Below are 27,867 nucleotides of genomic sequence, written 5' to 3'. Positions count from 1 at the left end.
GCATCCGGATTTGAACTACGGTGCTTGGAGTATCTCCACCGCCCCATCAACAAGCGGTTTAATTAGTTACCTACTATTTTGTTCGTTTAGTGTAGGTTTGCATATGTAGTTATGCGTACATATATACTGTAGGCATATGCGCTTATGGTAGGTTTGAATATGTAGTTAGGCACATATATACTGTAGGCATATGTGCTTATGGTCTCTCCATACGTATACATGTTCGTGCGTCACTTTTGGTACCCAGGACAGTTTCTGAGCTAATCTATCTACTTGCGTGAGAAAGTAGATATCGTCTATTGATCCTCAAAAAGAAAAACACAGAAAAGTAGAAAACTGTGCATGATAAACTGGTAATTTGTTCTGAAAAATTGAAGCATCAATTCGTTGCACTTCCTTTATGTAGCAGATAGCAAATTAAAGAAGGCTAGGCCAAAGCTAGCTAAACCGATCGATCTTGATGAGTCACTGATCACAACAGTACAAACTCCAAGATGAGGGTGGAAGATTACACTCTGTAAAATTCATTAGTTTGAGCAAGAAATTTTGTAGAGTATATGTATGCACCTGCATGCAAGAGCAAGGCTCACAGTTTGAGCGTCAGGTCAAGCTTAGGCAGCTCCTCTTCTCCATCCCCCGGGCAGCCGCCGTATCCGCCACCCAACCGCCGTTCGTCGGCCGCCGCCGCCGCAGCCACGGGAGCCTGGGGATTCGCTGCGCGCATCCACCCGAGCGCCATTGCGTCCATGAACGCGCCGTGGACGGCGAACGGCGTGCCGCTCACGTGCACGCGGTGGTGGCCGAGCCCGAGCGGCGCCACCCCGCCGCGGTGGCTGGCGAGCCTGCGCTCGCGCTTGTGCGCGTTCTGGTGCCCGCCGAGCGCCTGCGAACTGTAGAACTGGCGCCGGCAGTAGTGGCACGCGAACAGCTGCGGCGGCTCAAGCCCAGCCACCGGCTCCACGTCACGCACGACGGCCTGCCCGGCCGAGGCAACCATCCCCGCCAGGAGGTCGAGCTCCACCGGTGCAGCGCCGACACCACGGTGACCATTGCCGCCGCTGCCTGGCCCGATGCTTTCTCCCTTCTTGTCAACTTCCATACGGCACAAAACATACATACGTGCAACGCAACAAGGCAAATAAAATCTTTGGAGTTTGAATGCAATAATAAGGTCTTCGTGTTTGTGAGAACTGATCAAGCAATGATATGAGCATGGCTGTGTAAGGCGACAGAGACGTACTACACATCGTCCAGACATGGTTTAGTTTCTTGGCACGCTTTGCTTCCGGCAGGCAGAGAAATATTGGCCGGCTGACGCAACAAAGACTGCCGTTCGTGTGGGGGATTTATTTACTTTTTCCAATGCCCACGTCCAGGCATGAGACAAGTGATGGGTACCAAGGATTAGGATATGGAATCAGTTGATTCGTGTGCCGCTTTCTTATCTACATCTCTTACTTAAAAGATAACAAAAGATCCTGTTTAAAAAGTAGCAAAAAAGTCACATACGAGACTTATAAGTTTGTAGTCCATCTCATTCCCCTCTTTCACAGAAAGCATTTAACTTTTTGCCATTTTGACAAAATAAGTGGTAACAAATTTATCATCTTAACCTATATTCAGTGACACAGTGACTCTGAAGATTGTCGTTCGTATGGGGGATTTATTTACTTTTTCCAATGCCCACGTCCAGATATGAGACAAGTGATGGGTACCAAGGATTAGGATATGGAATCAATTGATTGGTGTGCAGCTTTCTGATCTATATCTCTTACTTAAAAAATAACAAAAGATTCTATTTAAAAAATAGAAAAAAGTCCCATACGAGACTCATGAGTTCTGCACCTCATTTTCCTCTCTCGTATATAGCATTTAACTTTTTATTTTTTTATAATATGAGTGACAATAAATTTACTATTCTGATCTATATTCTGTGACTCAGATGACTCTATACACCAATTAAATATCAAATTAACACGTAATAAAAATAATAAATAGTTAAATAATCCCTCAAACATAACAGCCACACCGCCAGAAGGCCTTACGCAATCCCCGCCACCCCTTCCCTGCCTCCTCCCCGCTAGGCCCGCCGTCGCCGCCGCCTTCTCCTCCCTCGTGCCACCGATCCACGCCACTGCCGCGTCTCCCACGACCGCCGCTGTCAACGACCGAGCCACTCCCGCTGCCGCGTCTCCGACCGAAGCGCCGCGGTCGGGGAGCCCGCTGCCGCATGTCTGACCGAAGCGCCGCCGTCGTCCCCGACCGCTCTGTCATCGACAAGGACTCCGCCTCCCCCGGACGCCCTCTGGTCGCACGCCCGCTGCCGCAGTTGATCTCCTCCAAGCCCTCTTCTCCCCCGAGCCCACCGCCGCAGTCGCCGCCGGTGCCTCCCTCCACCACCGCGGCGCTGCGCTTCGCCACCGCCTTCGTGCCCCCAGCAGCAGGAGGGGCGGCGCGATCGGGGCAGGGGTGGTCGCGTGGTACCTCGGCTCGATAAGGCGACGGATCCGTCTCTCGCCGCGCTCGCCTAGCCAGACCTCCACGACGGCGCCGCGGCCGCCACCTGCCGCCTGGACGTCCACTCACTCCACATCATGGCTCTCGCAACTTGTTGCATCCTCCTCCGTGTTGCTCGTATTGAGTCTGCGCCGACCACCATCGTGGAGCCATGCCGTCCGCGCTCAAGGGAAGCCAGATCCGGGCCTTCGTGCTCCTTCCACCGCCCCGCCCCATCCCCCTCTCTAGCCCCGTTCTCGAACGCGGTCACCCCTACCCAGGTGAGATCTTCTTCCTCACCGCAACACAACTCCTGTGCCACTGTGCTTGCTCCACCCAAGATCCAAACTGGGCCATGGTCACAGAAGGTTGTCGTGCGGCACGGCAGTAGCACAGGAGGGGTGCGGGGCGAAGGCTTCGGCACCGACGTCAGTGAAGACGGCTCTCTTCGTGGCCATGCTAGCGGAGAAGACACAGCTCTACACGTGCTCAGAGGTCATGGCCCAGCTTGCCTTGTCTTGCGTGGATGCGTTGCTTCCGACGGACAAATCTGCACTCCACCAACATCCTCAGCGCCATCACCTTGTAAGCTACTTGTCTCCATTGGGCACGCAAAACAGCCTGATTTTAGAATATTCTGTCCTTCGCAGATCAACCACGAGTTGGATAGCACAAATAGAAGATCAATAGTGACATTCTATAGGACTATTACGTCTCCTGTCATACTGTGACCAAATGGCATTGTTTGGTGCCACAACGATATCCCAGGTTTGTGTTATCAAGTTGCCCATGGTGTGTTTGTTAAAATGCCTCAGAGATAATATGGTGTTTCTTTTGCAGTTCAATTAGTTAATTCACGTGCTGACTTTCAAATTATCGGCAGGTCACATTGTCATTGGATGATAAAATAGTTTTGGCATGCTTCTCTTTTATCCTCATCGGACTAAGGTGCCTTCATTCTAATCTTAATACAAGAGAAACTCCTAAAAATGCTATCGAGTTTCATGCGTGTTTGTAAGAAGAATAGTTTTCACTAAGTTACATAGTTTTGAACTTTATTATCATCCAATTTTGTTTCCTGTTAGTCCATCTTTAGTCTGTGTACCAATTTATAGTTTTGGACTAACTCCTATGATCCATGGTCCACATGCAAAAATTATTCTACGCATTGCCTCTGGTCTACACACAAGTTTAGCCAAGCCCATTTATTGCAAAAACATGTTCCCATTTGACCCTCGTGGAGTTGAAGCAGATGTTCATGGTGTTCAAAGGTTGTTATTTATCTATTCTAAGCTTTCTATCTTTTGTGCCCTTTGTACCATATTAATATATCTGGATTTGTCTTTTATCAGAAATTAACTCCTAAGTGATGTTTTTCTTTCATTTGTCATGAAACATTCTGGTCTCTGTCCACAGCAAATAGCTCTAAATATTCAGACAAAGCTATCCTGATGAACTACTTTCTGTACTGGAGAGGCTAGGGCATTTAAAAGAGTTACGAAACTCAAATATGCAATTATTTAGAGGAAGAGCCTAGGGATTATTGTGATCCTTCGTGTTTGTTAATTTTAAACAGAAAATAAACATGCTTGATCAGATCTACACACATTGTTTCTGTTCTGAACAATTAAACTGACAACATGTTTGTTTCTTCTATATTAGTATATGCTCCATTGTCCAAATACTTGTTGTTTTGGGGTATGGTGGATGTGCTATTATTAGGGCAGTATAAATATTTGGGGTTTTGTGATAATTCTTCATGAAGATCAAATTTGCTAACACTTTGGTTTTCAGCCATTTTTATTCCATTGTCCACTCTGAAGTAATTATGAAAAATTAATTAACAGGTTCTACGTACGCTTGTTTCTTAAGAAGTAATATATATAAAATGAATTATGTGTACAGCCACAACATACTTTTCTTACTCTTCTGAAGTGGTAGCCTGGTAGGTTTTGTTTATCATATATCTATATTACCATTCTAGGTACATTTCTGGAGATGCTACTCCTAGCCTAGCCATTCTCCATCGACCATTGAGCTCTCCTCCCTCCCTCTCTCTCAACTCAATACTACAACTAAAATTCAGTTGTGTTCTTAGCACAACTGTGCAATCTCTTATTACAACCATGCAATCTCATAGAATTGTTGCCTGGTATTTCACTTAATCAATTTTCTAACTACAGACATTTTAGTGAGAGAAGGAGAAAGGAATTAGAAAGGGACATCTCTGCACACACCAAAAACCAGAGGTTCGTTTCTCTTACTTGATGGCATCTTTTTATGAAATTAGGAACCAGAGGTCCAGTAGTTCGTTAAGATGATCAAGTAGAAATTCTTGAATCCTATATTTAAGGTATGTTCTGATGGAAATCACATGTCATGGAAAACTATAACATTACATTTCGGAAGCAACTGCACCTCACAGTATAAAAACAGTAGTCTTTTTTCAGATACAAAATTGCAGTTCTTAGACATACAAAGAAGCTTTCTCAATTGTTGCCTGTAGTTATTTAGAAAGTTTGAAAGTCACCATCTTACAATTGCAAGAGCACGCTCATGCTGATACTAGCTTTCAGGGTGTCAATGGTTGATAAATATAAGTTCTTCGGCATTTCATTTGGAGCACATCTTCATATGCACGAACTCCATTCAACTAGACATGCTATAACATTGTGTGGATCTTGTACTTCGAGTTGAAGCACTTAATTTTTTATATAATTTAAAACATGCTGCAGATGATCGGACCATGGTGTCACTTGTGTTTCCTTTACTCAGAAAAATGGATTGCAGTTGGTTATACTACCATATGCTTTTCTGGTGGTTATTATTTGTGCCAGGTGTTCAATTATGCCAACTCTGTGACCTACATGACGCTGCCACTCTTTGTTTATATTTGCATTGAACACATTTTCTGATGAGGCCTCGGAGGCAATGACTGCATGGACATTCTTAGCTAATGACTGGAGTTGTAGCTGGCGGAGCATGGTATGTATAGCAAGGCCGTTCGTTTCATTACTAGCTATCCAGAGGCTTAATCTTTTGCAATTTTGATCTTACTGTAATCTTGCTAAATCAGTTGGATGGAAGCAGCTGAGAGGAGCTTGAACATAGTACTTCTCCATGTATTTGTGGTACTTTTTGCGTTCGTTCATGCATTGGTGATTGCCTGCAGGGGAGGGTCAGGTAATTAAAAAGGCACTTGTGACGAATTAATTAGATTTGTTTGGACTCTGATACTCTGGCCGTTTAATTCTTTCCTTGCATTTGCTGTATTCTGTTTTTCCTTTCTCGTGGCTTCCTCAACCGATTCACCCATGTACAACATATACACACTCCCATGTTGAAAAAAACAACACATGTTTCAATCAATCATCAATAGTCTTGTAAAAATATTCAGCTCACGTTGCAACATATGGACATGTAACGTTGCAACATATGGACATGTAACTGTCATTCCAAAGGCACAACCCGTGCACTGCGCAAGTCCAGAATACGAAATGAGATGAAACTGTCATTCCAAAGGCACAACCCGTGCACTGCGGCTGTCGCTGTTAACTGGTCAAACAAGCCTTTTCATAACTGAAGTGCCACATCTCCCGCATGCTGTTAATTTCTTATAAATGAGTTTCGCATGGGTATGATGCAAGCAGGAACAGATCTACGCAACAACTGAAATTTTCGCGTTTAATGTTCTTTGGAAGTAAACAGAACACACGTGTTCTCCGAATTCTGTACGCAGTAGTACAGGGGTACGGCAAATGAAGAAAATATCCTACGGTACATGAGAGAACTCAGTCCATCCTTCCCTTGAGCAGTCTCTCCTGAACTTCAGTGGGTGTGCTGCAACCAGGGAAAAACAATTCTCAGAATACGGAAAAGAAGACTCTCATATAAAACATGGACTAAGGCATCCTCATCTAAACTCCATGGCCAGGTGCAGTAAAACGTGCGAATAGTATCATCTGGTGTAGTGATGATGTTCACATACCAAGTATTCAATCGAATCCTATAAGTCAGTAGAAAGGCAGACCAAACACGGACTTACGTATATGTAAGTTTGAAAGGTGTCGGTAACTTACACAAGGAGAACATAACCACCCCAGCCACTGAGGCAATCGCGATCAACAGAAGCCAGCAATGCTTGCGAGACTGTCTCAAACAGTTCTTCAGGTTCCTTTACCAAATAAAATGAGATACAAGTGTCAAATTTACAGCGAAAAAAGTATGTTCATGCCATACAAATGAAGAAACACAACAAGGTTATATGCAGATTAATCAAGTAGTATACGGAGCAGAAAGCAAATCTTCATGAGATGAATCAAAAGCAATGGTACACGCTCCATGTGTTTACAAAGCAACGACTCAATTGCTGCAGGTTTGATGATGGTAATTGGTATCTCAAGGTCAGGTACAAATCCGAACCAAATTAATAATGAAATGCACAATAACCTTCCAGATAGTATCATTTGGATCCATGAAACAAATAAATTACCTATGAGGCTAGGTAATAGATGAGTAATCAAGGAAGACAGGATGAAAGGCAACTGAATCCTTTTAGAAGAAAATTTATTCATAGTAGATGTAATTTACATGAGGAACTATTTAAAAGATTTGCCCTACAAAGTTCTCATGTAAAGAAACTAACCATGTTTGGCTTATACATGGACTCACAAGCACCATAAAGTGACTCCGAAGCAGTGCCAGACACCACAAAATCTTTTGCTAGTTCCCTGCACAAACATAATACTTTGATCAGATTACACATTTGAGACCAAATGGCCAGACAGTGAGTCAGCACAGGATCCACAGGAAAGAACAGACAGACAACAATGCTATATGCTATCAATAGGCTTAACATGGAGGGATGTGATTGCACAAGTTACAGTTAGGACTGAAGAGTGGGCTATGAGTCTATTGTATTCCCCTCAAAATGATATGAATCTGTTGTACATATTAACAATATTAGGGCTCCTGGCAAACCTGAAAATTAAAAGGCACCCTCCAAAATCACCTTAGTAATAATAGGCCAATACGTGTTTCTTTGTAACGCTTTTTATATCCTACCTTTGGTTCCATGAAGCCAACAGTTGGACATATATATTATTCCTGCAGTCTATTCGGTTCATAATGTAATGCCCATTGAGCATTTGAGCCTAAGTGTTAGAGGAGGATATTTACTCAAACACATGCACAAAGGAAATAGTGATGATACCTGGTAGTATGTAAATAGAAAACATAATGTATGATAATGTTCAGATCAACTAGGAATTTGGACTTTAGACAAGAAAATAACAGCAGTGAGTAAAAAAGTTTAGAAAGACCAAATGAAGGAATGATTAATACATACTTGGCACCAATGCAATCCATGGTACATATAAATGGTTCGTTGTTTTCTCCTAGCCCAGCAATGACTGGTTGGCAGAAGTATGGCCCAAACCTATATATCATGAAGTAATTCCGTCAGATGTCTCTAAAGTTAAGCACAAAAGAATATGTCAAGTGAGAAAACAACAAATCCATTACTCAAAGACAGGTTTATGAATCGGATATGACAACCAGGCACAAGAATTGCAGTCTTGATTCAGCATAGCAGAGAAACAAAGCTTAGCATCAGCCTACAGAGAAACGTTTTAACTGTCGGCCTCCCTAAAGCACCACCGGATCTGAATTTCCTTGTGTGGAATTGATGTAGATACATTGGCATGACTTCACACAATTCAGCAAGTTCATACACTCCAATGCCACTACAATTGTTACCATGCCAACAAATCAGTCTATCGAGACCTGAATGTACTAACCTTTTCTCGTAGAGGAGGGCAGAGACGAGGCTAGCGAAGGTCTCCGGCTTCATGTCCCTCTCTTCCCGCAGCTGGTACAGCTTGTGCCTGAACACCAATCGCTGGTACCTGCACACACGCCACATGACGCAGCACACGCATCAAACCCAAACCCTAAACTAATAGGGAGGCGCCAGCAACCAAGCGGCCAAACCAATCGAGAAATCCGAGAGACCCACAGCGTTTGGGCGTCGGTGGCGAGGCCCGAGAGGCCGATATAGAGGTTGTCGTGGATCTTGAACACCCTCTGGAAGTCGGTGGCGATCGTCTGCAGCTGCACGCCGAGCCGCCGGTCGCTGGCGATCGCGAAGCAGTTCCGCCCCACCATCGCCACCACGGCGCTCCCGTTGTACTCGAAGATCTGAGTGGGGGAGGAAGCAACCAAGCGAATGAAATCGTGCCGATCAGACGAGGGCACGAGTAGAGAGTTAGGGTTTCGGGGCACGAGGAGGATGAGGAGGGAGGCGGAGGTCGGATACTAGGGCTCCGGAAGACACTCACCGACATGGCCGGCGTCGATGCGCTCGGTGACGGCGGCGGAGGCGACGGCGGGAGGGTAGAAGGCGGCGAGTTCGGTTGGTTTACTCCGGCGAGAAAAAAAAAAGATTGAAAACAAACAGAGCGGAGTGGGTTGTAGTGTTGTGCCGGCAAAAATTAAAAAAAAAAGACAATATACTACGCTATAATATGTTGACGTCTCGCGTACCGACACGTAAAGTAAAAAAAAAAATCTAACAGTTTTTGTCACTGATGTGCCGAATACAGATATTGTACATGTAATCGATACCTAGATACTAAAAATTATTTGTATTTAACACCTAAGATACTAAATACTTTGAATAGTATCATATTACATATCTCATCCGCCAAATAACACCGCGACCCTTCACCCAATGCACGGGCGCGTGACGTCGGCCGTACTGGTCAGTGACGGGCACATCTAGGTGTATATGATCTGTACATTTTTTATTTTTTTTTTGCCTCAAGAAGAAAATCGATTGTTTCCCGTACGTCTTCAATGCGCATGCATGCATGGACAACAGCAAAATGCAAGCTCTACTGTTTTTGTTTTGTTGAGCGAGAAATATGGAACAAGCACTTTTCAGGATTAGAATTCTAGTTTAAGTTAATATATTTTTTTATTACAAGATGATACATATGTGCACATATCACACTTACATATCCGTTAGTACGTCCATCTTTTTAGATTTAAATTTCAAACGTTCAACATCTTCTCTATCTTATAATCTAATTGTATCATGTTATGATCGTGTCTTTACCTAAATGGATTTTTATTTAAGGTTTAATAATTCCGTGTCACCATCAATAGAAAGCTGTCAACCTATCGTTAAAAGCTACAGTTATGTCATCAGATGATATAGTGATATGTCACTAATCACCGACTGGCATACCGACATTATACTATTCTTATAATTTCATAAATTTAGCTATTTATTTTTATAATTTTTTTAATAAAATACTATTATTAAAAATTCTTTAATCCCTAGTGGCCACATTTTAATACCTGAACAGCAGCTGCCTGTGACGTGCTCACATGACCGAATCAATTTTCTAATCCAACTAATCTCGATACGCCTGGACACATGATCATGACTCCATTAACCGAGTAAAAAAAAACATCTGCGAACTCTTGGCCGTCTCGTGCAGGCACGTGGCCGAGCCACATACGAAGCCAACGTCTCGGTGGCTGCATTTGACAGTTAGGTGTTAAATACGGTACTGTTTAAAATATGAGGCTAAATATAGGCTGTTTTAAGTAGTTGAGGTATCGAATATGTTGTATAGTTTTGTATTTAGCACGTTAGGTGTTAAAAATTGTTGGGCTCATGCTTTTTTTATTGTATGTTGAAATCGGGTTTTCGATACGTAATACGTTGAATACACATATTAAATTTGTAAATATATTAATATATTATCTATTTTAGTAAATATATTATTATATATTATCTATTTTTAGATTTTTTTTTTCCCTGTTGTGCCTATACAGACTGCGTATGTAGAGAGAAGTCGTAAATACAAACATGATCCCACCTATCATTGATCGATCAACATACGACGGAGTAATTTTTTGGGGGACATACGGTGGAGTAGTGGAATTTTTAGATTTGCTACATATTGAGGAACAATATGCAAAAATGAATATTTTTATAGCACCAGGACTATTGGTGTTGTTGTTAAATAGCACGTTAATGTGATAATTAGTGTTATAATAATTATCACTTATTACCTAACAAGTTCAACGTAGAAAATCATACATGTCATCTACCACGATACCAACTATCATAGTGCCATATATTCAACTACTGACACTAAATTTCATAACGTCGTTCAAAAGACCTATCTTTAGAAATTATTTTTTGCAGGGCTATTTATAGAATATATTTTTTAAGAGGTCAAAATATAAAAATTCCACCGGTGGAGTAGTACCAATGGATTAGAATACGGACCCATAAGTCAAGCTTTTTTATTTTTACATTTTTTAACATAAAAAATTAAATAAATAGATGTTGGATAGAAAGATTTGTAAAAATAAGCGCCTATCGTTCTCTTATAAAACAATTAGACCCTTACTACCCCTTGAGATGATGGTAAACTACCACCGTTACTGCTCCAAAAATCCTAATTTTTTTTACATGTTTCATAATTAGATTCACCAAAAAACCTATATTAAATTTAAACTAAAATTCCAAAAAATGCTATTTTATAATTCTAACAATTTTTAGAGCATCAAATAAATTTCGAAAAATATGAGAAAAATTATTAATAATCTTTTATGTGATGTACTATTTCTAAAATTATTTACAGCCCTAGATTATATGATGAAAATATGAGTTTTTTAATGCTTTATTTATATGTATTTTGATCCGTTCATGTGATATTCTTTTTTTAATTCAATTTGAATTCAAAAAAATTCAAACTTACACAAATTCAAACAAAATTCAAACTTATACAAAATTTAGCCGTTTAAAATATAGCCATTGCAAATATTATTATTTATAGGATGGAAATAATTTTACAAAATTTCATATGTTAACATTTTCACAATATAATCTAGGTCTGAAAATAATTTTAAAAATTAGTACATCACATGATAAGAATATTAGTGAATTTTCTCAGATTTTTGAAAATTTATTTGAGGTCCTAACAATTGTTAGAAGTTATAAAAATAACCTTTTTTAAGAATTTTAGTTTAAATTTTACATAGGCATTTTGGATGAATCCAATTAAAATAGGTTGTACATGGATTATGAAACACGTATAAAAGTTTTTAGGATTTTTAGAGCAACATAAAACAATTATTTTGAATAGAGAATACGAGATTGAAAATTGGAGCTATAAACAGTACTTCTTGTGAGTACTGTTCCTCCGGTGGCTACCCGCGGCCGGTAACGGCCCTTAAGGGGCGGTAGGTCTAACCGCTGAGAGTGTGACATGTGCATATTTTATAATTTTTTAATCTAACATCTATTTATTTAATTTTTTAGTTAAAAATATAAAAATAAAAAAAACTCGCCCAAAAGTCAGCCTCCAAGGCAAAATATCCTAATAGCCCAAGGCCTTTCTGACAGGCTCATATTTATATCTGTTAGTGGCCCATGTCATTGCCAATGGGCTTATTGGTGGAATGGGGTACGTAAATTCAGATGATAAATAGCCTATCACTGCTCACCATCCACAGTCTACCTCCTGCTGCAGTGACCTCAACAATCATGACGGTAGGACTCAAATCCTATTTATTTTCTGCTTATGCTGCTGTCAAAAGTCAATAGCCAAAAGTTAAAATAAACGAGGTTTTGTAGAAATGATTTTTGGAGAAACTAGAAACATGTTTATGAGAAAAATAAACTAAAGCTGAGAAACTCGGTAAGATACGATTTTCTGACAAGCTATATTCTAAGAAACCAAAAAATTATTATAAAAACTAACAATCTATTTTTAAAAATAATTTTTTCAAATAAACTAAAAACACAGATTTTTAAAATAACATAAAAATAAAATTCCAAACAAATAGGCCCTAAATACCGTCGCATTTACGCCCAGCCAGGGCATCGGCATCGGCATGTGGTGTCCGCATCGTCGGGTTCGAGCACGAGCAAATGGCAGCCGCCCGATCTGCAACTCGCTGCCTCCTTGCTTGGCTCCTTCTAGAGCCCAGTTCTGATCTTTCGCTCGATTCCTCGCCGCTACCATTGTATCTCCTGCACGTGACTGTCGTTGCCTTCTCCTTCGTGCGTGACCGCCACCACTGCTTAGAGCTCCCTATCCAGCGCGCCGCCTCTCCACATCCCTGGCGGTACCCGGCGGCTGCGCGGTATTCATCTACAGTGCACCCAAGGAGGAGGCCCTGCAGGCCGCTGCAGATGCGTCACCATTGCCGTAGCCGTGGAAGAAGGTCATCAGTCGTTCCAATGATATTGAATGGATTCCAACATCCCCATCCTCACATGCGATGAGCTGCAATCAATACCATTGGTCATCTGTTTACGGATTCGAGCCCAGAAGGTGCTACATGCATTGGTGAATGCTTTGGAGGATTTCCAGGATCCAAGGGTTTAGGTAAGTTCCATCATATCAGCAAAATGTGAACTCACACCTTTCTACTTGCAATTCATAGTCACTGTTTATTTGCATTTTACAATGTGCAACTTAGGTGTGCCTTTAGATGTAACAGTGCATACAGACCCAGCGGATCTAGCATCTATACTATATCCTATGCTGCCAGGAATCGGTGAGCTCTCCGAGCTTCTCCCTCCATGTAGTTACCGTGCCGATATGTGGCCCCTGCCCTCCCATGCCTCCCCTCCCCCAGTGCTAGTTCCTGGCTCGCGTGAAACTCAGAGAAATCCAGCAACTTCCTTGTCAAACCCCAGTCGCCAAGCCAGGAATCCGTGCTGCCTCCTTCTTCCACGCCCCCCCCCCCCCCCCCGCGCGTTCTTGCTTTGCCCCTCTCCTCCCATCGTTCTGCCTTCTGCGTGAACAAATCACCGGCCTCCCACGCTTTAGGTCCAAGGAGGAAGGGAGCCGACAGCAGGCGTGTGGTCGGGCTCCCTAGAGCAGAAGACGGAGGCGGGCCCGTTCGGGGATCGTGCTCGGAGGAAGACTATGGCGGGTCGACAGGCAAAAGCGGTGTCCTATACGAGAGCCATGCGTGAGTAGGGAGCGCTCCCTGTTGTGCGGAGTCCACCTCCTTAATTCGTCGTCGGCACGTCCCTCCTCCCATCGTTGCGCCTCCTATGTGAAGGAATCGCCGACCTCTGATGGTGCCCAGCCACGAAATCGACCCACACGGCTTTCTCCATGCGTCCATTGATTTGGAGGGCTTCCAACGCTTGGTGCGCTTCCCTGCTGTGAGCTTCCATAACTTTGTTGTGGCCTCAGATGCTACACTGACGCGATCCCCGTCCATGATCGCACGGTCACCACACTGATACTGTCGACGGCGTCTTCGCTCCGTCTGCCTGCTCCTCGCCCCCTCTCCTCCCATCATTTCGCCTCCCACGTGAAGAAATCGCACACCTCCTGTGTTTAGGGCCCAGGAGGAAGGGAGCTAGCGGAGTTCCAAAAGGAGGCTAGGAGCCTGAACCGAGCATACGGTGTTTGGGGCCTAGGACAAGAAGGCAGCTGCAATCGACAAGAGTGCGTGCAGCTTCCCGGTAGCGCCGATGCGCAGCTGATTCGAGCCGAGGATGCAACCATCCGCGCTTCCAACGGAGCTGTCTTCCTCATCAACAAGGCCTACGTATGTTTCCCTCATCCTATTTCTTCGCTTTTACTCTAAATGCAATTATTTATGCTAGCAATTATATGTGAGGATTGAAGCATCGTATCACTCTATCCGAATGTGATGATTTTGGATTGATTCTTAGTTCCTATGGAGCCACCGAGATTTACTTTAGTGATGCCATCAGTGCCTACAAGGTCTTCGATGAATTGTCTGAGATGTTGTCACCTCATGGCATGTGTTTCTGTTTTTTCTGTTCATCGAGAATGCACACGACTTGTGTTTCTGTACCGTGAATTGGATACACCATATATGAAAACAAGTTGCCTGAATGCCTTCAGAGTTCAGTCTTGCTAAGAGATCTATGAGGGGAGACCTTTTCCTATTGTGTTTCTGTACCGGGAATTGTAAGCTTGACTAGCTGATCCTGACAAGTGATTGGGAACACCTTCCATTTACATACCATCATCCTCATGCAAACTTTAGTGTCTGGACCAATGAGAAAGCTATCCCCTTGAACTGATGCCCAGTCAGAAAAAATATTGTTGTGAAGGTTTTAAAAATAAATGGCTTCTTTCTTTTCTTGCTCTTTGTTAATACTACAAATTTCTTTTGGGGGAAAGCAGTGTTTGCTTAGTTTGTCTGTTGTAACTCACATTCTGTACCATTCATTTGGGAACATCTGTTGACATTTAGCGCCTGTACATTTTATGTAATCTGAACTGACAGTGTGATTACATCTATAACTACATGAGTTATTCTTGGAGAAGTTTGCGGAGAATGCTTATTGCAATGCCCTAAAGGATCGAAAGAACTCAATTATTTATGATAATATTTGTAAGTTGTCCTTTCCTTCCTATCCACTTCCAATTTTTCTTCATTGTCTATGCTTAAAAAGACAATTAGTTAGAGGTGCAAGTGGTGACTGTATTTAGGAGTGAAAAACTTGGATTGGTAAAACACGAATGGTCTACTAATACCTGAGTACACATCTTCATGGCTACATCCATTAAGATGCTTGGTGATTAAGCTTTGGGTTGGTTGTTGGTGTGATTGCGTTAGAATTTTGCCTGTAGAGAAAAGATAAGGGAGAGGGAAAGCACACCTATGACTGGGAGAGCCAGATGTGAGGACCGAAAGCCAAAATTGTATTGGAAATAAAATTCGGTCTGGTCACACTGTGGTATTTTTGTGCCTCACAATAAAACCTCCACAGGCGTAGCGTAGCGCGCCAATCTGTCTAGTTTCCTTTATGAATTCTATGACTGGGATGTCTTATTTGTTGGTGTGCAGAAATGATAATAAGATTGATTTTCTTTTACATAGTATGATTGCGGCTTGGCTGATATAAACCCCATTGGAAGTGTAAGTGAGCAAGATTTGAGGGCTTTCCTACGATGGGGAGCAAATCATCTTAAGTATTCTTCCTTGGGCGAGATTGAATCTGCACCACATACTGCAGAGCTTGAGCCAATCCTCACAAATTATAGTCAGGTAATTACATATCCTAAAACTTGATCTCCAACTTTTAGATGGAAATTAGCAGAAATCATGTTTGATATATCTGCAGCACTCTATAGTGCAAAACTATGAAATTCTTGATTTATTGTTAAGGCTAGGACATATTGGCCTTGAAGATAAGTACACATTCCACATCTTAGCTGTTTATTACATATTGAAATGAAATATTGTAATTTTATTTGGCAGATTTAAATGTATCAAACATACTCTTTTGCTTGGCGCTAACAATTTTCTTCAATAACAAAGTAATTGAAGTCCCAAGCAGCATACTAAATTCACCATTTCATCACCATTATAATAAGTTGATGTTAATACAAACTAGCGATTTGTAGCTGTTTGAACAATTTGATATGTTGATATTTCATTTTGAAAACTGGATTCTGAGTTGAACATTGTTTAAGTGTTCTGTGTGCAATGAGATAGTAAGTTTATGCAATTCCTTATGCCTGGATTCTGAATCTAAAGTTCTATGCACCTATTTATATCATGCATCTTACCTCGTCAGCTTACAAATGCAGCATTTTGTGATCTTGCATTATATTGGTCATAAAAAAAATCTGAAATAATGTTAACTAAATGAAAGTTCTGAACAAGAGCTTCACTCCATTCGGTGAATACAAGTGCACCTAGATGCCAGAGGAACCACATGAGGGGCAAGATCGGCCACCGAGTGCCCATGCAACCACCTATCCTGCCAGAGTAAGGTGTTATTGACATTACTGACTTCAGAATAAATAAGGGTGTTGAACAAAGCATGGGAGTTGGAGTGGACATGGAGCTTAAATCCTACCCATGACATGTCTGGTTGTGTCTTTTGTAATAAAATACATCGCATTGTTAGCGACCAATTCAGAGTTTCCAAGTCATGTATACCTAGGCCACCAAGCTCAAGCTGCCGACATACACGACGCCAAGCAATAGTGCAATGTCTACCGTTAACCTTGTCACAACATTTCGAAAGGAACGCCCTACGGCATTTATCTATGGCCTAGATCACCCACTTTGGGAGATCCAACATGATCGGATGATATATGGGAGTTGCTGTGAGGACAGCACGAACTAGGATAGCCCGACCAGCAGGGTGCATTAGAGCAGCTTTCCAACTCAGAAGCTTATCCACAATCTTATCAATAATCGATTGCAAAGCTGCCTTGGATAGTTTCTTAACCAATAGAGGTAGCCCCAGGTATTGACAAGGAAAATCAGAGATCACACAAGGCAGTACATGCTGAACCAGCTCAATATCTCCATGGCCACATTGAATAGGTTCTGCCAGGCTCTTCTGGATATTGGCCTTAAGCCCAGAAGCTACTCCAAACTGCCACAATAATTCCATAGTAAGCTCAAGATCGCTATGGGTTGGGCGCAAGAAGAGAACAACATCATCTGCATATAAGGATAACCTATGGTTTAGAGATCGTCTAGCAAGTGGTTAAAGCAAGCCCTCCTGACTAGCCCTGTTGATCAAGGAGTTAAGGACGTCCATAACCAAAACAAAGAGCATGATAAAGGGTCTCCTTGTCCCCGGTTCGCCGTTCAAGAGGACTCGAGTTGAAGATGTCGATAGCAGGCTACAAATAAGAGAAATCCAGCATCTCCCAAAACCCAAGTGATCCAGCACCTCCAACAAGAAACTCCAGGAAACATAATCAAAAGCTTTAGTGATATCTAGCTTAAGGAATAAGCATGGCTCCTTTTGTTGATGCAAGAACTGAGTCATCTGTTTCACCAATAAGAATTTATCTTGTATGCACCTTACTTTCACAAATGCGTTTTGATTGGAGGAGACTAAAGAAGACATACGAGGTGCTAGCCTAGTTGCTAAGATCTTTGAGACCAATTTTAGCGAAGCTATGCACTAAACTGATCAGTCGGTAATCCTTTACTTCAGATGCATCCTGCTTTTTTGGGATAAGAGTTAGGAAAGCCGAGTTTAGGAGCCCAAGTTTTCGATCATCTCCTCGCTGTAGTGCCATGATTGCCTCCATAATATCGTGCTTAATTATATGCCAACACGTCTTGTAGAATCTCCCGGTAAAACCATCCGGGCTAGGAGCCTTATCCGGAGGTAGGTTCTGAATTGTCTCCCAAACCTCAATTTCGGTAATAGGGTCATCAAGCATCGAGAGGTCCTGGGCTGTTGTGTGGAAAACCTGCAAGTTCAGTGATATCAACCTATCTGCCAATGTACCAAAAAGGGTCGAAAAGTACTCATACACATCATCTTGCTTGTTTTCCTGGGAGGTAACGATGTGGTCTGTGACCTTGAGCTTGGCAATGAAGTTTTTCTTTTTCCAGAATCTAGTATGGAGATAAAAGAACTATGTGTTCGCGTCTCCCTCTTTCAGCCAATGGATCTGTGAGCGAAGACGAGCTATAGTGTGTTCTAACAACGCCAAACCGAGACAGTGTTGTTTCAGCTTGCCCCTAAGCCATGCTTCCTCAACTGAGAGATCCCTTCGATCCTGGGCTATCTCCAAACGATGTATGATCTCTTTAGCAACGTGTAGTTGCAGCCAAATGTTTCCAACCCTTTTCTAATTCCATGCTTGCAAGCTTCTGCATAAAACCAGGAATTTGGCCGCCAATCGCTCAAGAGGAACAGTCTCCTTTACTGTCGTGTCCCATGCCTTTTGTACAGCCTCATAGAACCCCCTAATTTTGTCCAAAAGCTCTCAAAATGGAACCGCCTTTTGCCCCTTATATTGGTCTTTAACCCCCCAAAGCAGAGGGCAATGAATTTGAGCACATGGGTTCATCGAGCAATTGGTCTCAAAACAGGTAGTTAGACCAAGAAGCTAGTACGCAGGTAGATGTTCGGGTCAAGCATGTAGTCGAATCCAAGAAGACCAAACTGCAATAAATGATACTCGAGCAAATATATGAGAGTTTACGTGGTTGATTAGGAAATATATGTTAATTATAGAAAGTTTGGAGATGAGAAAGCATGGTTGAATCATATATGTGAGTCTTGTTCAATTTGAATTATGAGTCTTGATCTTGTATAGTTAAGATCTATCGTCCTTTAAATATGAGAGGATCCTGACCGATTGAGATCATCAACTAATCGATCAAATATAATTTATATTACTTTTTATTTTGCCTAGTTCTTATAGTCTCGTTCATTTTTTCAATCTGCATTGCTATCTGTTCTTGATCTTGATGACTAAGGACAAGTCATCGGCCATCCATGCTACAACTGGGTCCCTCCCGAGTGTGGGTGACGATAAAGGTCCGATGATGCAACGCCATGACCGGAGTATCTTGGGTGCTGCTCGTTGGATATTACACACGAGATGCTTAGTATTTGGTATGGCATCTTTTCGCGTCAACAAGAGCAAAAAAAAAAGAATAATCAAATTTCAAAAGCATGGATGAAACTATGGAAGAGAATGCGATTTCTTAATTCGCTACGACTAGATAGATACCGACAAACATCAACATTTCCTCCTATTTTTTTCTCTTTCCATACTTATTTGAAACCGGCCTAATACAAGGAACAGGTGTCTCAACCTATTTGGTCGCATAATCGCTGCTATATAGGTGGCCGGTCGAGTACATGTTACCGGTTTTCAAAACCTTGCTTGTTTTGGTCAAATTTTGTTGTTACAAAGGGTTTTGTCAAATCTCACTCGGTTGATTCCTGTTCGAAGTGGAGCAATATTTTGAATTCGGTTGGTTTGGTCATCACCGATCACAAGTTCAGGTGTGAAAAATGCATAAACATCGTTTTTAAAAAAGGAATGCATAAAAGAAGAGACTTGTTTCGCTGTTTTCTGCGGTCCCACCCTGTCTCTCAGTTCAAGCGGACGCCGTCCCCTGGGGTCACCGGCGTCGGCACTCCACTCACCCGAGAGCAATGCACCGCCGTCCCTGATCGGTCCCGAGCCCAGCTCCTCCACGTGTCCTGCTCGGCGGGGAGGCCGAGGCGGTTTCGGCGGTGGCGCCCGGATCTGTGCAGATGGAGAGCGGCGGTCTGTTGTGACATGGCGGCGGCGGCGGCGGACTGCGATGCGAGCGCGCGGGCCCTGGTTCACGCGGCTCGGGCTCAGTGGCTAGGGACGGCGAGGGCAAGGGCTTCCGCGGTGAACGCCGCCCGGCAAGCTAAGGGACGAGGCGGAGGCCTTACCTGAGGCTGACGGGCGTTCCGGGCTGCGGCTTCGTCCGGCACATCAAGCCGCCGCCGCCGGCCCCTGATCCTTCCTTGCTCGTGTCCGTCCTGCCAATACGGTAACGAAATTTTCCGTGCTCTGCTTACCGATTCAATCTGGAGCAACAGCCTGAATACAGTGATTTTCCGATATACTGGGTTCAGTTTCCAACATATCTGATAGCTAATGCATCATCCAACTGAAATATCTGTACAATGCACAACTCAAAAGCAAAGTCACATTTTAGTATTGACGCGACATTTGAAACCATTGCGAGGAACATGATTTTTCTCTATTGTGTGTACACAACAGCTAGATTAGGAAGCAAACTTTAGCTCCAGTGCTCCACAACTGTTGTTGATTCAGTTCTCACTACTGTAACTAGCTTATTGTTAGATCCAAGTTCAAATACATGCTGTATATTTACAAACCACGATACACGTCTCTAGAAATAATTGTACATCAGTGTAGACACTCAAAATACATGCTATATTGAAAATATACTACTTATTACTACCTTTATCAAATGATAGGGCGGCCTGGACTATAAGTTTCATAGTTGATATTTTGCTTGTATCTTCCACCAAGAAGGAAATTGCCAAGTTAATCGATGTAGTAGCTTGCATATGGTTAATTTGGCTGTTCAATCATCAACTGATAGGAGGGTCTGGACTATGGATTCCATAGTTGGTCTTCTGCCTCTGTCTTCCTCCAAGCAGGAAACTGCCAATTTGATTAGTGTTCTTGCTTGCACACAGTTGATTGGACGATTCAATTTTGAATCCAAAAGCCCGTCGATCCATGAATGTTCCTCCCCTTGCAATTTATCAGCAAGCATCCTGACAAGCTTCCTAAGCATATTATACACTTCATCTGAACCTTCAACCAACTCTGTAACTCTAGTGCCTGACAAAAGTTCAAGAATCACAACCCCATAACTGTATACATCTACTTTTGCTGTGATTGGGAGACCGGAAACCCACTCAGGGGCAATGTAACCTAGTGTTCCTCTTACATGGGATACATTCTGGTTGGACCCCCTTCTGTTTAGTAACTTCGCCAACCCAAAGTCTGTGATCTTAGGCTCAAAATTTTGGTCCAAGAGTATGTTCTCAGGTTTCACATCGCAATGGATGACCCACTCTAAGCACTCATGGTGAAGATACGCTAGTCCTTTCGCAACACCTAATGCGATATTGAACCTTCCCTTCCAATCCAACACAATATTGTTTTTTTCATTGAACAAAATGTTAGCTAGTGATCCATTCTCAACATATTCAGAAACCAACAACCTATGAGATCCTTCTGAACAAAAACCCCATATCCTCACAAGATTCATGTGGTTAATCTTCCCAATGATGCTCAGCTCAGCTTGAAACTCTTCCTTGCCTTGCTTTATATTTTCCAGCTTCTTCACAGCCACTGGCCTATCATCTTCCAGGACACCTTTGTACACTGTGCCTGAGCCTCCCCTTCCTAGCTCAACTTTAAGATTACTAGTCGCCTTGACAAGTTCTCTGTAACTATATCTTCGAAAATTACTAGTCATTACTTTGTAACCTTCCTCAGCTGCCCATAATTCTGATGGCCTAAGCTCCCTTCTTAAAACAAAGAACCATGCAAATGTAATAAAGGATGTTTCAACAACAAAAAATGCAGCTATGAACCCATAGAAGTAAAACCACTTTGATTCTCCTCCACCGGTCTTATGTACATCTGGAAATGGTTCTATGATGCTTTTGTTCATCTGAGCACAGTCAAGCTGATGTGGCACAGAATCAAACACATTGGAACGAGGAATAAGGACACTTGAAATATTCACGCTTGTTGGAAGCTTGAGATATATTGTTCGTACATCAGGTGTTGGGTAAGTTCTTCCACTGAAAAGATAAGCTTTTGGATAGCATGATCCTGTACCTTCCTGATATTGAAAGCCTTTACAGGTGCAGTCATGGATGCAAATGTTCCTACAGGTCTGAAAAGAAACTGACAGAAGATGCTGCTGATCAGACCCCCAAAAATCCGTATTCGGAAGCTTCACAAACTTCATAGATTCATGGTCATGATGATCACATGTTATGTTGACAATAGATGTACAACCTTCAGTCCAATTACCTTGGTTGCTCATCACATAACCTGGTGGGCATGAACATGTAGGTTGAGGTGAGTAATGGCAGATTCCATTAGGTCCACATGAACCATGAATATTGCAAGGTTGGGACATAGCTTGCATTGAAACTGACCATGACCCATCTGAGTCATTCAAGCTATACAGACGGAGATTACCATCAGGGTCAAGAGTTAGCCGTCTCTTAATGTTTGGCCCTGCATCAGAGGCCACAAGTGGTTGACCATCAGCAAAATCACTCGATGCAAGCATCCCACTATTATCAAGGACTCCCAACCTAGTACTATTATACTGGTTTCTTCCATCCTGGTAGATATTTTGATCAGGGTCTGGCCAGTATATATCCGAAACTTTGGGAACATCATATATAAGTGATAGTATTGAAAGATCGCTGAAACGGAAGATGTAGTTACCAGGACTATGTGATTGAGTTGTAGGGACTAACTTTGCAGTAGCAGTGATATGCTGAGTTGGTAGGAAAGTGTCTGTTGGTGAATCAAAACTTTGCCATAGGGTGCTGCCACTCGAGTCCTTGATGATGAGATTCCCAGTGTTCAACAGCTGAGCATGTCGAACGTTTGTGAAGTTACCATCAGCCTTCCACACGACTGTGCTATCATAGTCTGTAAGGACCATGTTGCCATCCTTCTGCAAGGTTACAGCGGACCTCCTGGCATGGACAGGACGGTTAGGGTTCGCGCTCCAGACCATGGTCTTGTTGGCTGCCTTTGAGTACCATATTGAGAACGTGAAGGCATTGGTGTAGACGCTGTAGAAGCCACAGGAGAAAGTGCCATCCGATGATTGCAGGATGTTGGTTTGGTAGGCTTCGACAGTGAGAGAAGAACCCAATGGTAGAATGTCACGAGATGCAGCTCTTGGAAATAGAGCAAAGAAAGAGAGGATGGAAGCCGTAGCAAGGAGAATTGAAAGAGAAGGAACCATTGTTGCAGACATGGTTTCCGGCGATGACTGCACAACTACTTGTATCTGGTGCTGTACCTAATATGTATCTCAATCCAGAAATCAAAACATCATTCCTAGTCAAATTCGGTGCGCTAGGGGTTCAACTTGTTACAGTTTTGTTTCTGCACGAACACTGGTTCTGAAATCTATGGCTGTCTTTCACAGCCAATCCAAATCAGACTTCGCTACTACCAGAGTTCAAGAAAAGTCCATATGCCAGGATTAAAACTAGTAGTCCAGGTGGAGTCTCTCTTATCTTTGTACAGCTGGCTGATGGTGCTTCATGGTGACTTCTCTGCACTTGAACATTCAAATGAATTCACCATGCTTTGCATCGGCAGCCTTGGGAGTAAGGATAAGGTCAGCATGGTCCCTTTGATGTTGACATGTTATTGTGTAACCATAGAGAACAAACTGCAGCCTGCGGTTACAGAGACAGTGGTTGAATAATACGTCGTGGATTCTGATGCCGTGGACATACCCGGTCTCTTGATACGATGATAAATACTTTCCTTTGTCTCCCACTGGCACAGCTGACAGGTATATACAGCAGGCAAGAGACGTACTTGATGTTGACATGGGTATTCGGTGGTGTATCAGCAATGGCCTGTGGTAAAAAACTGTGGTGCTGCAAGTGGCTGCCCAAATTGCCACCATCTATAAATCTTTGGAAGCGGCACTTCTGTCTTCCATTAATTTTATGCTAATGTTAGTGTGCTCCGGAAGAACTGAAGTAATATGTGGAACTGGAAGTGCTGTCAGTTGGAAATAGGAGTTGATAGATGATAAATGCTAGAGCTTTCTCTAAGTACTTATTGACCAGCAGCATCAGATATTCGGGTGACATGTTTTTTAAGGGCATAACTTGTTGACATGACCGGCACTTTCGCAGCACATGATGTGCATTTTTTTGTGGGATCACACATGATGTGTACTTGATGATATCTGCATATTATATTGTGTCTGCGTGCCAATTTGCTTCAGGAAAGAGTTGAAATTTTTTAAATATTATTTTTTACAGAAATTTCAAAAATATTGCACAAATTCAAAAAATTAAAAAAAAAACACTGTCACGAGTTCATTGTGCGAAATCTAGTTTTCTCAACTCTACCAAGCTTATCCAAGAAACATAGAGCGACTTCAATCCTCCAGGAGGTTGAACTGATAATGTGCTTCTGTTACGATCCTTATAGTCTTTGTGAGTCTTAAAATATCTTCTACACTTATGATAAATGCTTATTTATTTGTGTCAATTAACAGTACGATCCTCCTCAATATGAACTGTATGACTACTTACCGATATAACAATATAGATCACTCTTATGGTATTCGTATCAGTTCTATGATAATTATGCTTCACAACTACTATTATTAAAGAAAAAATTATAACCTCCTTAGGTTACTTTACTAAAAAAAATTAGTCACACAATTTTACATCAAATAATTAAAGAAATATCGACAAAAATACATGAACCAAAAATTAAGGAAAAAATTAAGCACTTTGTGTTGTCATTTGGGCAAACTATTTTCAAAATAAACATTTTTTTGCTGAACCACTCACTAAAGATAATTTTTGCATGCATAGAAAAAATTAAACTATTTTTTCTATTTTCGGTACTATTAGAGAAAAACGAAAAAAAAACAACTTTTCGTATAACCAATCAGCGAATTTTTTATCTATTTTCAAATTTGTGCAATATTTCTTAATTTTCTGTTAAAAAATATATTTTAAAAATATCGGAAAGAGTTACATTGTTTCAGATCTGGCAAGTTACTTGGAGCAGGCTGATACATTATTTCTGTTATTTTGTTTTATCTAAAATTTTGGAATGTTCACAAAATACTCATGACCTTAACTTAACTATTAAGTGTGTACGTGGAATTCATGTGAGGACAAAAATAAATTCAATAATGTCGAACCGCGAGGCAAAAAAAAACTTTCACAAGAATGTCACGACTAATTATATCTTGAACACATGACTAATTATAATATTGCAACAGGAGCCAGAGTTTATCGTGTGATAAAATAGTTGATATGGTAAAGCACATGTAAAATAACACCAGTATGTAAAGATGTCCAAATGGATCGTGCCTACTAGACCGGCTCGAGACACGACACTGTACACACAACCCAGGCACGGCACGATCCGAGTCGAGACGGGCCGGGCCGAGCGCGTGGCACGGCGGGCCGGCACGGCCCGGTCGAGTCGGACCGGCACGGGCACGGCCCAGCCCAGGCCGGTATGGCTCGGCACGATCCAGCTCGGCACGTATATGCCCGTTTATTTTCTATTATATATATATATATATTTAATTTTGTAGCTATTTTTATCTATTTTTTTATCTATTTTTTATATATATTTTTAATTTTGTGACTATTCTTTTATGTTTTCGGGTTGACTATGCCAACGGACCACCCGTGCACCGTGCCCACCGGGCCGATCGTGCCTGTCAGGCCTTGGACCGGCCCGGCACGGCACGGTCACCAACGGACCGTGCCGTGGGCCGAGGGGGAGGCACGCAGACCAGCACAGCACGGTCTGTTACAGTAGATGGGCTGTGCTGAGCCGGGTCGTGCCGGGCCAGCCCGAATAGCCTATTTGACCATCTTTATCAGTATCCTTGTAACTCGATCACACATACTTAGATAAAACAAAATAACAAAATTTTATCAAAACGACATAGATCAACTTATTCTCTTTATAAACTATCTATCTCCTGTACGTGTCAGAAATTCTTATACGACTTGAGAGATGTCTTAAAAATTGGTTCATTAGTTCGTAGCCATCCTGCATGTGCATTACAAAATAATCGTTATCACTTATTGCAGCTAAGTCATGACCAAGAGAATGAAAAGGCTGCCTTATACTTTTATTAACTGATAAGGCGTAATCATCTATTAAAAATGGTTGGCATCACTGAGAAGGAACTCTTCAATTGTAGAAACAACATGAGCTACAAAATAATGTAACTATGTATCCACCAGAAGAATACCTGCCTCAATTAAAGCGTGTACAAGCCCGTCGTTCTCCCGAAATCAATCTGCCTTGCCCAACATCACGCAGTGGCCTGTTGTTCCATCTCAAGTATGGCAAGGTGTTTCATCTTTTGGAGAAAAAACCTTGAGTTAATGAGGAAAAAGAAGACTTATTTAAAACTACTATAGCCATCAATCGAAGTATGCATGACAAAATCGTGCAGATTTAGATAATAGAATGGATGTAAGCATGTCGATACTAATAGAACAATGCATTAATTAAAAGAAAAAAATGTAGCAACCAAGAAGTAGTGCTAAATAAATCTGCAAGCCCCTTGCCAACTTGTCCAATTATCTTCCTACTCGCAATTATTAGGACAGAGATGAAAAGGTAAAGAAAACATGACACAAGCAGTGAACACTCTAAGAGATAGGAGACAGCAAGGTCAAAATCTTACCTGCAGCTTGCATCTCGTCAAATTACTTCAAATGATCAATTTAGCTCATCTACATAGCAGCAATTGAGCAATCGTAACACAACGAAATCTGCAGTATTTTTCAGAAACAATTGGTTCTGTCAGATCATCTAGCAGACAAGGTGGCAAGCAGAGATCAATGCATTTTATTTTTGAGAATATGATATTAAAAAAGGCAACAACAAATATACAGAGGGGGTCACATGTCCATAAGTCCTCTTTAATACCTACGGATGGGTCCTGATCAAAAGCTGCAATTAGAAAACAAAGACTGTTAGGTGGAAATGCATATATACAAAGAGGGTTCGTAGCCGAAATGTAAAGAGGAAAGTTGCATGAAAGAAGAATAAACCTATTTTGTCACTCCAATATGTCTTTGTACCATAATGTTCTTGGTGTTTTTCCTAGTCGTCTTGACCAGAATCCTATTTATTAGGCTTGACCAGAATCCTAGTGGTATGCTCTGACACCCCCCCCCCCCCGACAATGCAGCATAAAGCTGATCATGCGAGGACACAGGCTCAGGAATGTAAATACCAACATCTGGGATGGTTTGTCCATGCACTTTCTTTATGGTCATTGCAAAAGTCAGGCGGATTGGGGACCGCTTCCTCTTGATATTGAAAGTAAGTGAAATGTCCTCTGAGGGAGATAAAGGGATCCTAGGTATGAGTACCTTCTTTCCAGCATGTTAGCCACCAACAATCTCGGTATCAATTGCGTTATCTTGGAACACTCTAATCACCAGCAACAATCTCGGTATCAATTGCGTTATCTTGGAATACTCTAATCACCAGCCTTGTTCCATTGCACAACCTATTGTGAGGATTGAGATTCCAGAGCAGAAGCACAGGACAATTAACTTTGACTTTCAGCACATGTGGGGGCAAGCCATTTGGTGTGAGCGACTTCGGTAAATCAATCAGGTAGTGATTGTGCGAGTCATCCTCGATTGATTCAAAGTTGCGGTATACCTTATCTTGGCCTAGAAACCTGTCAATCATCTTTGCATTCAGCTCACCCATGTGCTCATGTAAACTCTTGATCCAACATTGACCTAAAGTGATGGGAGTACATATTGAATAAGTTTTTAAGTGATTCTTCTGGGTCATTGTAACTGATCTCAATGTCATCAAGGAGGCATACATAATCATCACCAATCGCCTCTTTAGTTCCATTGCTAATTCTAAGGAGGTAATCGAAAAACCAAGGGTCAATTTATGTCCTCATGTTGCGTGTTAGGTGTATCTTCTTTGTCTTCTACCATATTTAAGATCTTTGTAGTGTAGTGTCAATGATCTATGCCCTTGTCCCACACGTCACCATAAGAAGGACCCGCTTAAAATCTCCACCAAACATAATAACCTTTCCTCTAAATGGCAAAGCACATTCCATAACATCTTGTAGTGATCTATCAAGTATCTCAACTGCTTGACACTTTGTTATGGCACCTTCGTCCCATATTATCAAGGATGCTCTGTGAAGCAACTACGCAATACCACTCTGCTTGGTAAAATTGCACACGCTATTGTCATCAATCTTAATCAAAATTTTGAACCTGGTGTGGGAAAT

General features: G+C 42.1%; 3 protein-coding genes and 1 long non-coding RNA gene across 10 annotated transcripts; 1 reads left to right on the top strand and 3 right to left on the bottom strand.

The window, feature by feature from the left end:
- Positions 1-357: 357 nt before the first annotated feature.
- On the bottom strand, positions 358-1,233 carry LOC133920682 (uncharacterized). The gene has a single exon (XM_062365279.1). It carries the CDS (start codon positions 1,115-1,117, stop codon positions 587-589), a length of 531 nt encoding a protein of 176 aa, XP_062221263.1. The 5' UTR covers positions 1,118-1,233; the 3' UTR covers positions 358-586.
- Positions 1,234-2,010: 777 nt separating this feature from the next.
- LOC133922535 (uncharacterized) lies at positions 2,011-5,730 on the top strand. 6 transcript variants are annotated; one of them, XR_009910491.1, is made up of 5 exons: positions 2,011-3,081; positions 3,147-3,264; positions 3,380-4,745; positions 5,232-5,481; positions 5,669-5,730. It is a non-coding gene; the product is annotated as an uncharacterized LOC133922535 (long non-coding RNA). The 6 variants fall into 6 exon arrangements; XR_009910489.1 differs by having other exon boundaries at positions 5,573-5,730; XR_009910493.1 differs by having other exon boundaries at positions 2,012-3,081; positions 3,380-3,767; positions 4,680-4,745; positions 5,232-5,730.
- A 425-nt stretch (positions 5,731-6,155) lies between these two features.
- On the bottom strand, positions 6,156-8,997 carry LOC133922534 (proteasome subunit beta type-3-like). Its single transcript, XM_062367905.1, has 7 exons — positions 8,835-8,997; positions 8,513-8,694; positions 8,295-8,402; positions 7,844-7,933; positions 7,142-7,226; positions 6,576-6,670; positions 6,156-6,336 (listed from the first exon to the last, which is right to left on the bottom strand). Exons 1-7 carry the CDS (start codon positions 8,838-8,840, stop codon positions 6,288-6,290), a joined length of 615 nt encoding a protein of 204 aa, XP_062223889.1. The 5' UTR covers positions 8,841-8,997; the 3' UTR covers positions 6,156-6,287.
- A 10,978-nt stretch (positions 8,998-19,975) lies between these two features.
- Positions 19,976-23,031, bottom strand: LOC133922533 (putative receptor protein kinase ZmPK1). 2 transcript variants are annotated; one of them, XM_062367904.1, is made up of 2 exons: positions 22,290-23,031; positions 19,976-22,073 (listed from the first exon to the last, which is right to left on the bottom strand). In XM_062367904.1, the coding sequence occupies exons 1-2, from the start codon at positions 22,831-22,833 to the stop codon at positions 20,392-20,394; spliced, it is 2,226 nt and encodes a 741-aa protein (XP_062223888.1). In that variant the 5' UTR covers positions 22,834-23,031; the 3' UTR covers positions 19,976-20,391. The 2 variants fall into 2 exon arrangements, with proteins under 2 accessions (XP_062223888.1, XP_062223887.1); XM_062367903.1 differs by having other exon boundaries at positions 19,976-23,030.
- Between the last annotated feature and the right edge of the window lie 4,836 nt (positions 23,032-27,867).

Source organism: Phragmites australis, chromosome 6 (assembly GCF_958298935.1).
Source record: "Phragmites australis chromosome 6, lpPhrAust1.1, whole genome shotgun sequence".
NCBI lineage: Eukaryota > Viridiplantae > Streptophyta > Magnoliopsida > Poales > Poaceae > Phragmites > Phragmites australis.
This window is presented reverse-complemented; position numbering and strand designations above follow the sequence as displayed.

Bases quoted from the DNA above. Each gene is read 5' to 3' on its own strand.
- LOC133922533 (XM_062367903.1), bottom strand. From the start codon at position 22,833: ATGTCTGCAACAATGGTTCCTTCTCTTTCAATTCTCCTTGCTACGGCT.
- LOC133922534 (XM_062367905.1), bottom strand. The intron at 7,934-8,294 runs GTTAGTACATTC...CATGATATATAG, and splicing joins GCCCTCCTCTACGAGAAAAG to GTTTGGGCCATACTTCTGCC. The intron at 6,337-6,575 runs GTAAGTTACCGA...CCCTGGTTGCAG, and splicing joins GGTGGTTATGTTCTCCTTGT to CACACCCACTGAAGTTCAGG.
- LOC133920682 (XM_062365279.1), bottom strand. From the start codon at position 1,117: ATGTATGTTTTGTGCCGTATGGAAGTTGACAAGAAGGGAGAAAGCATC.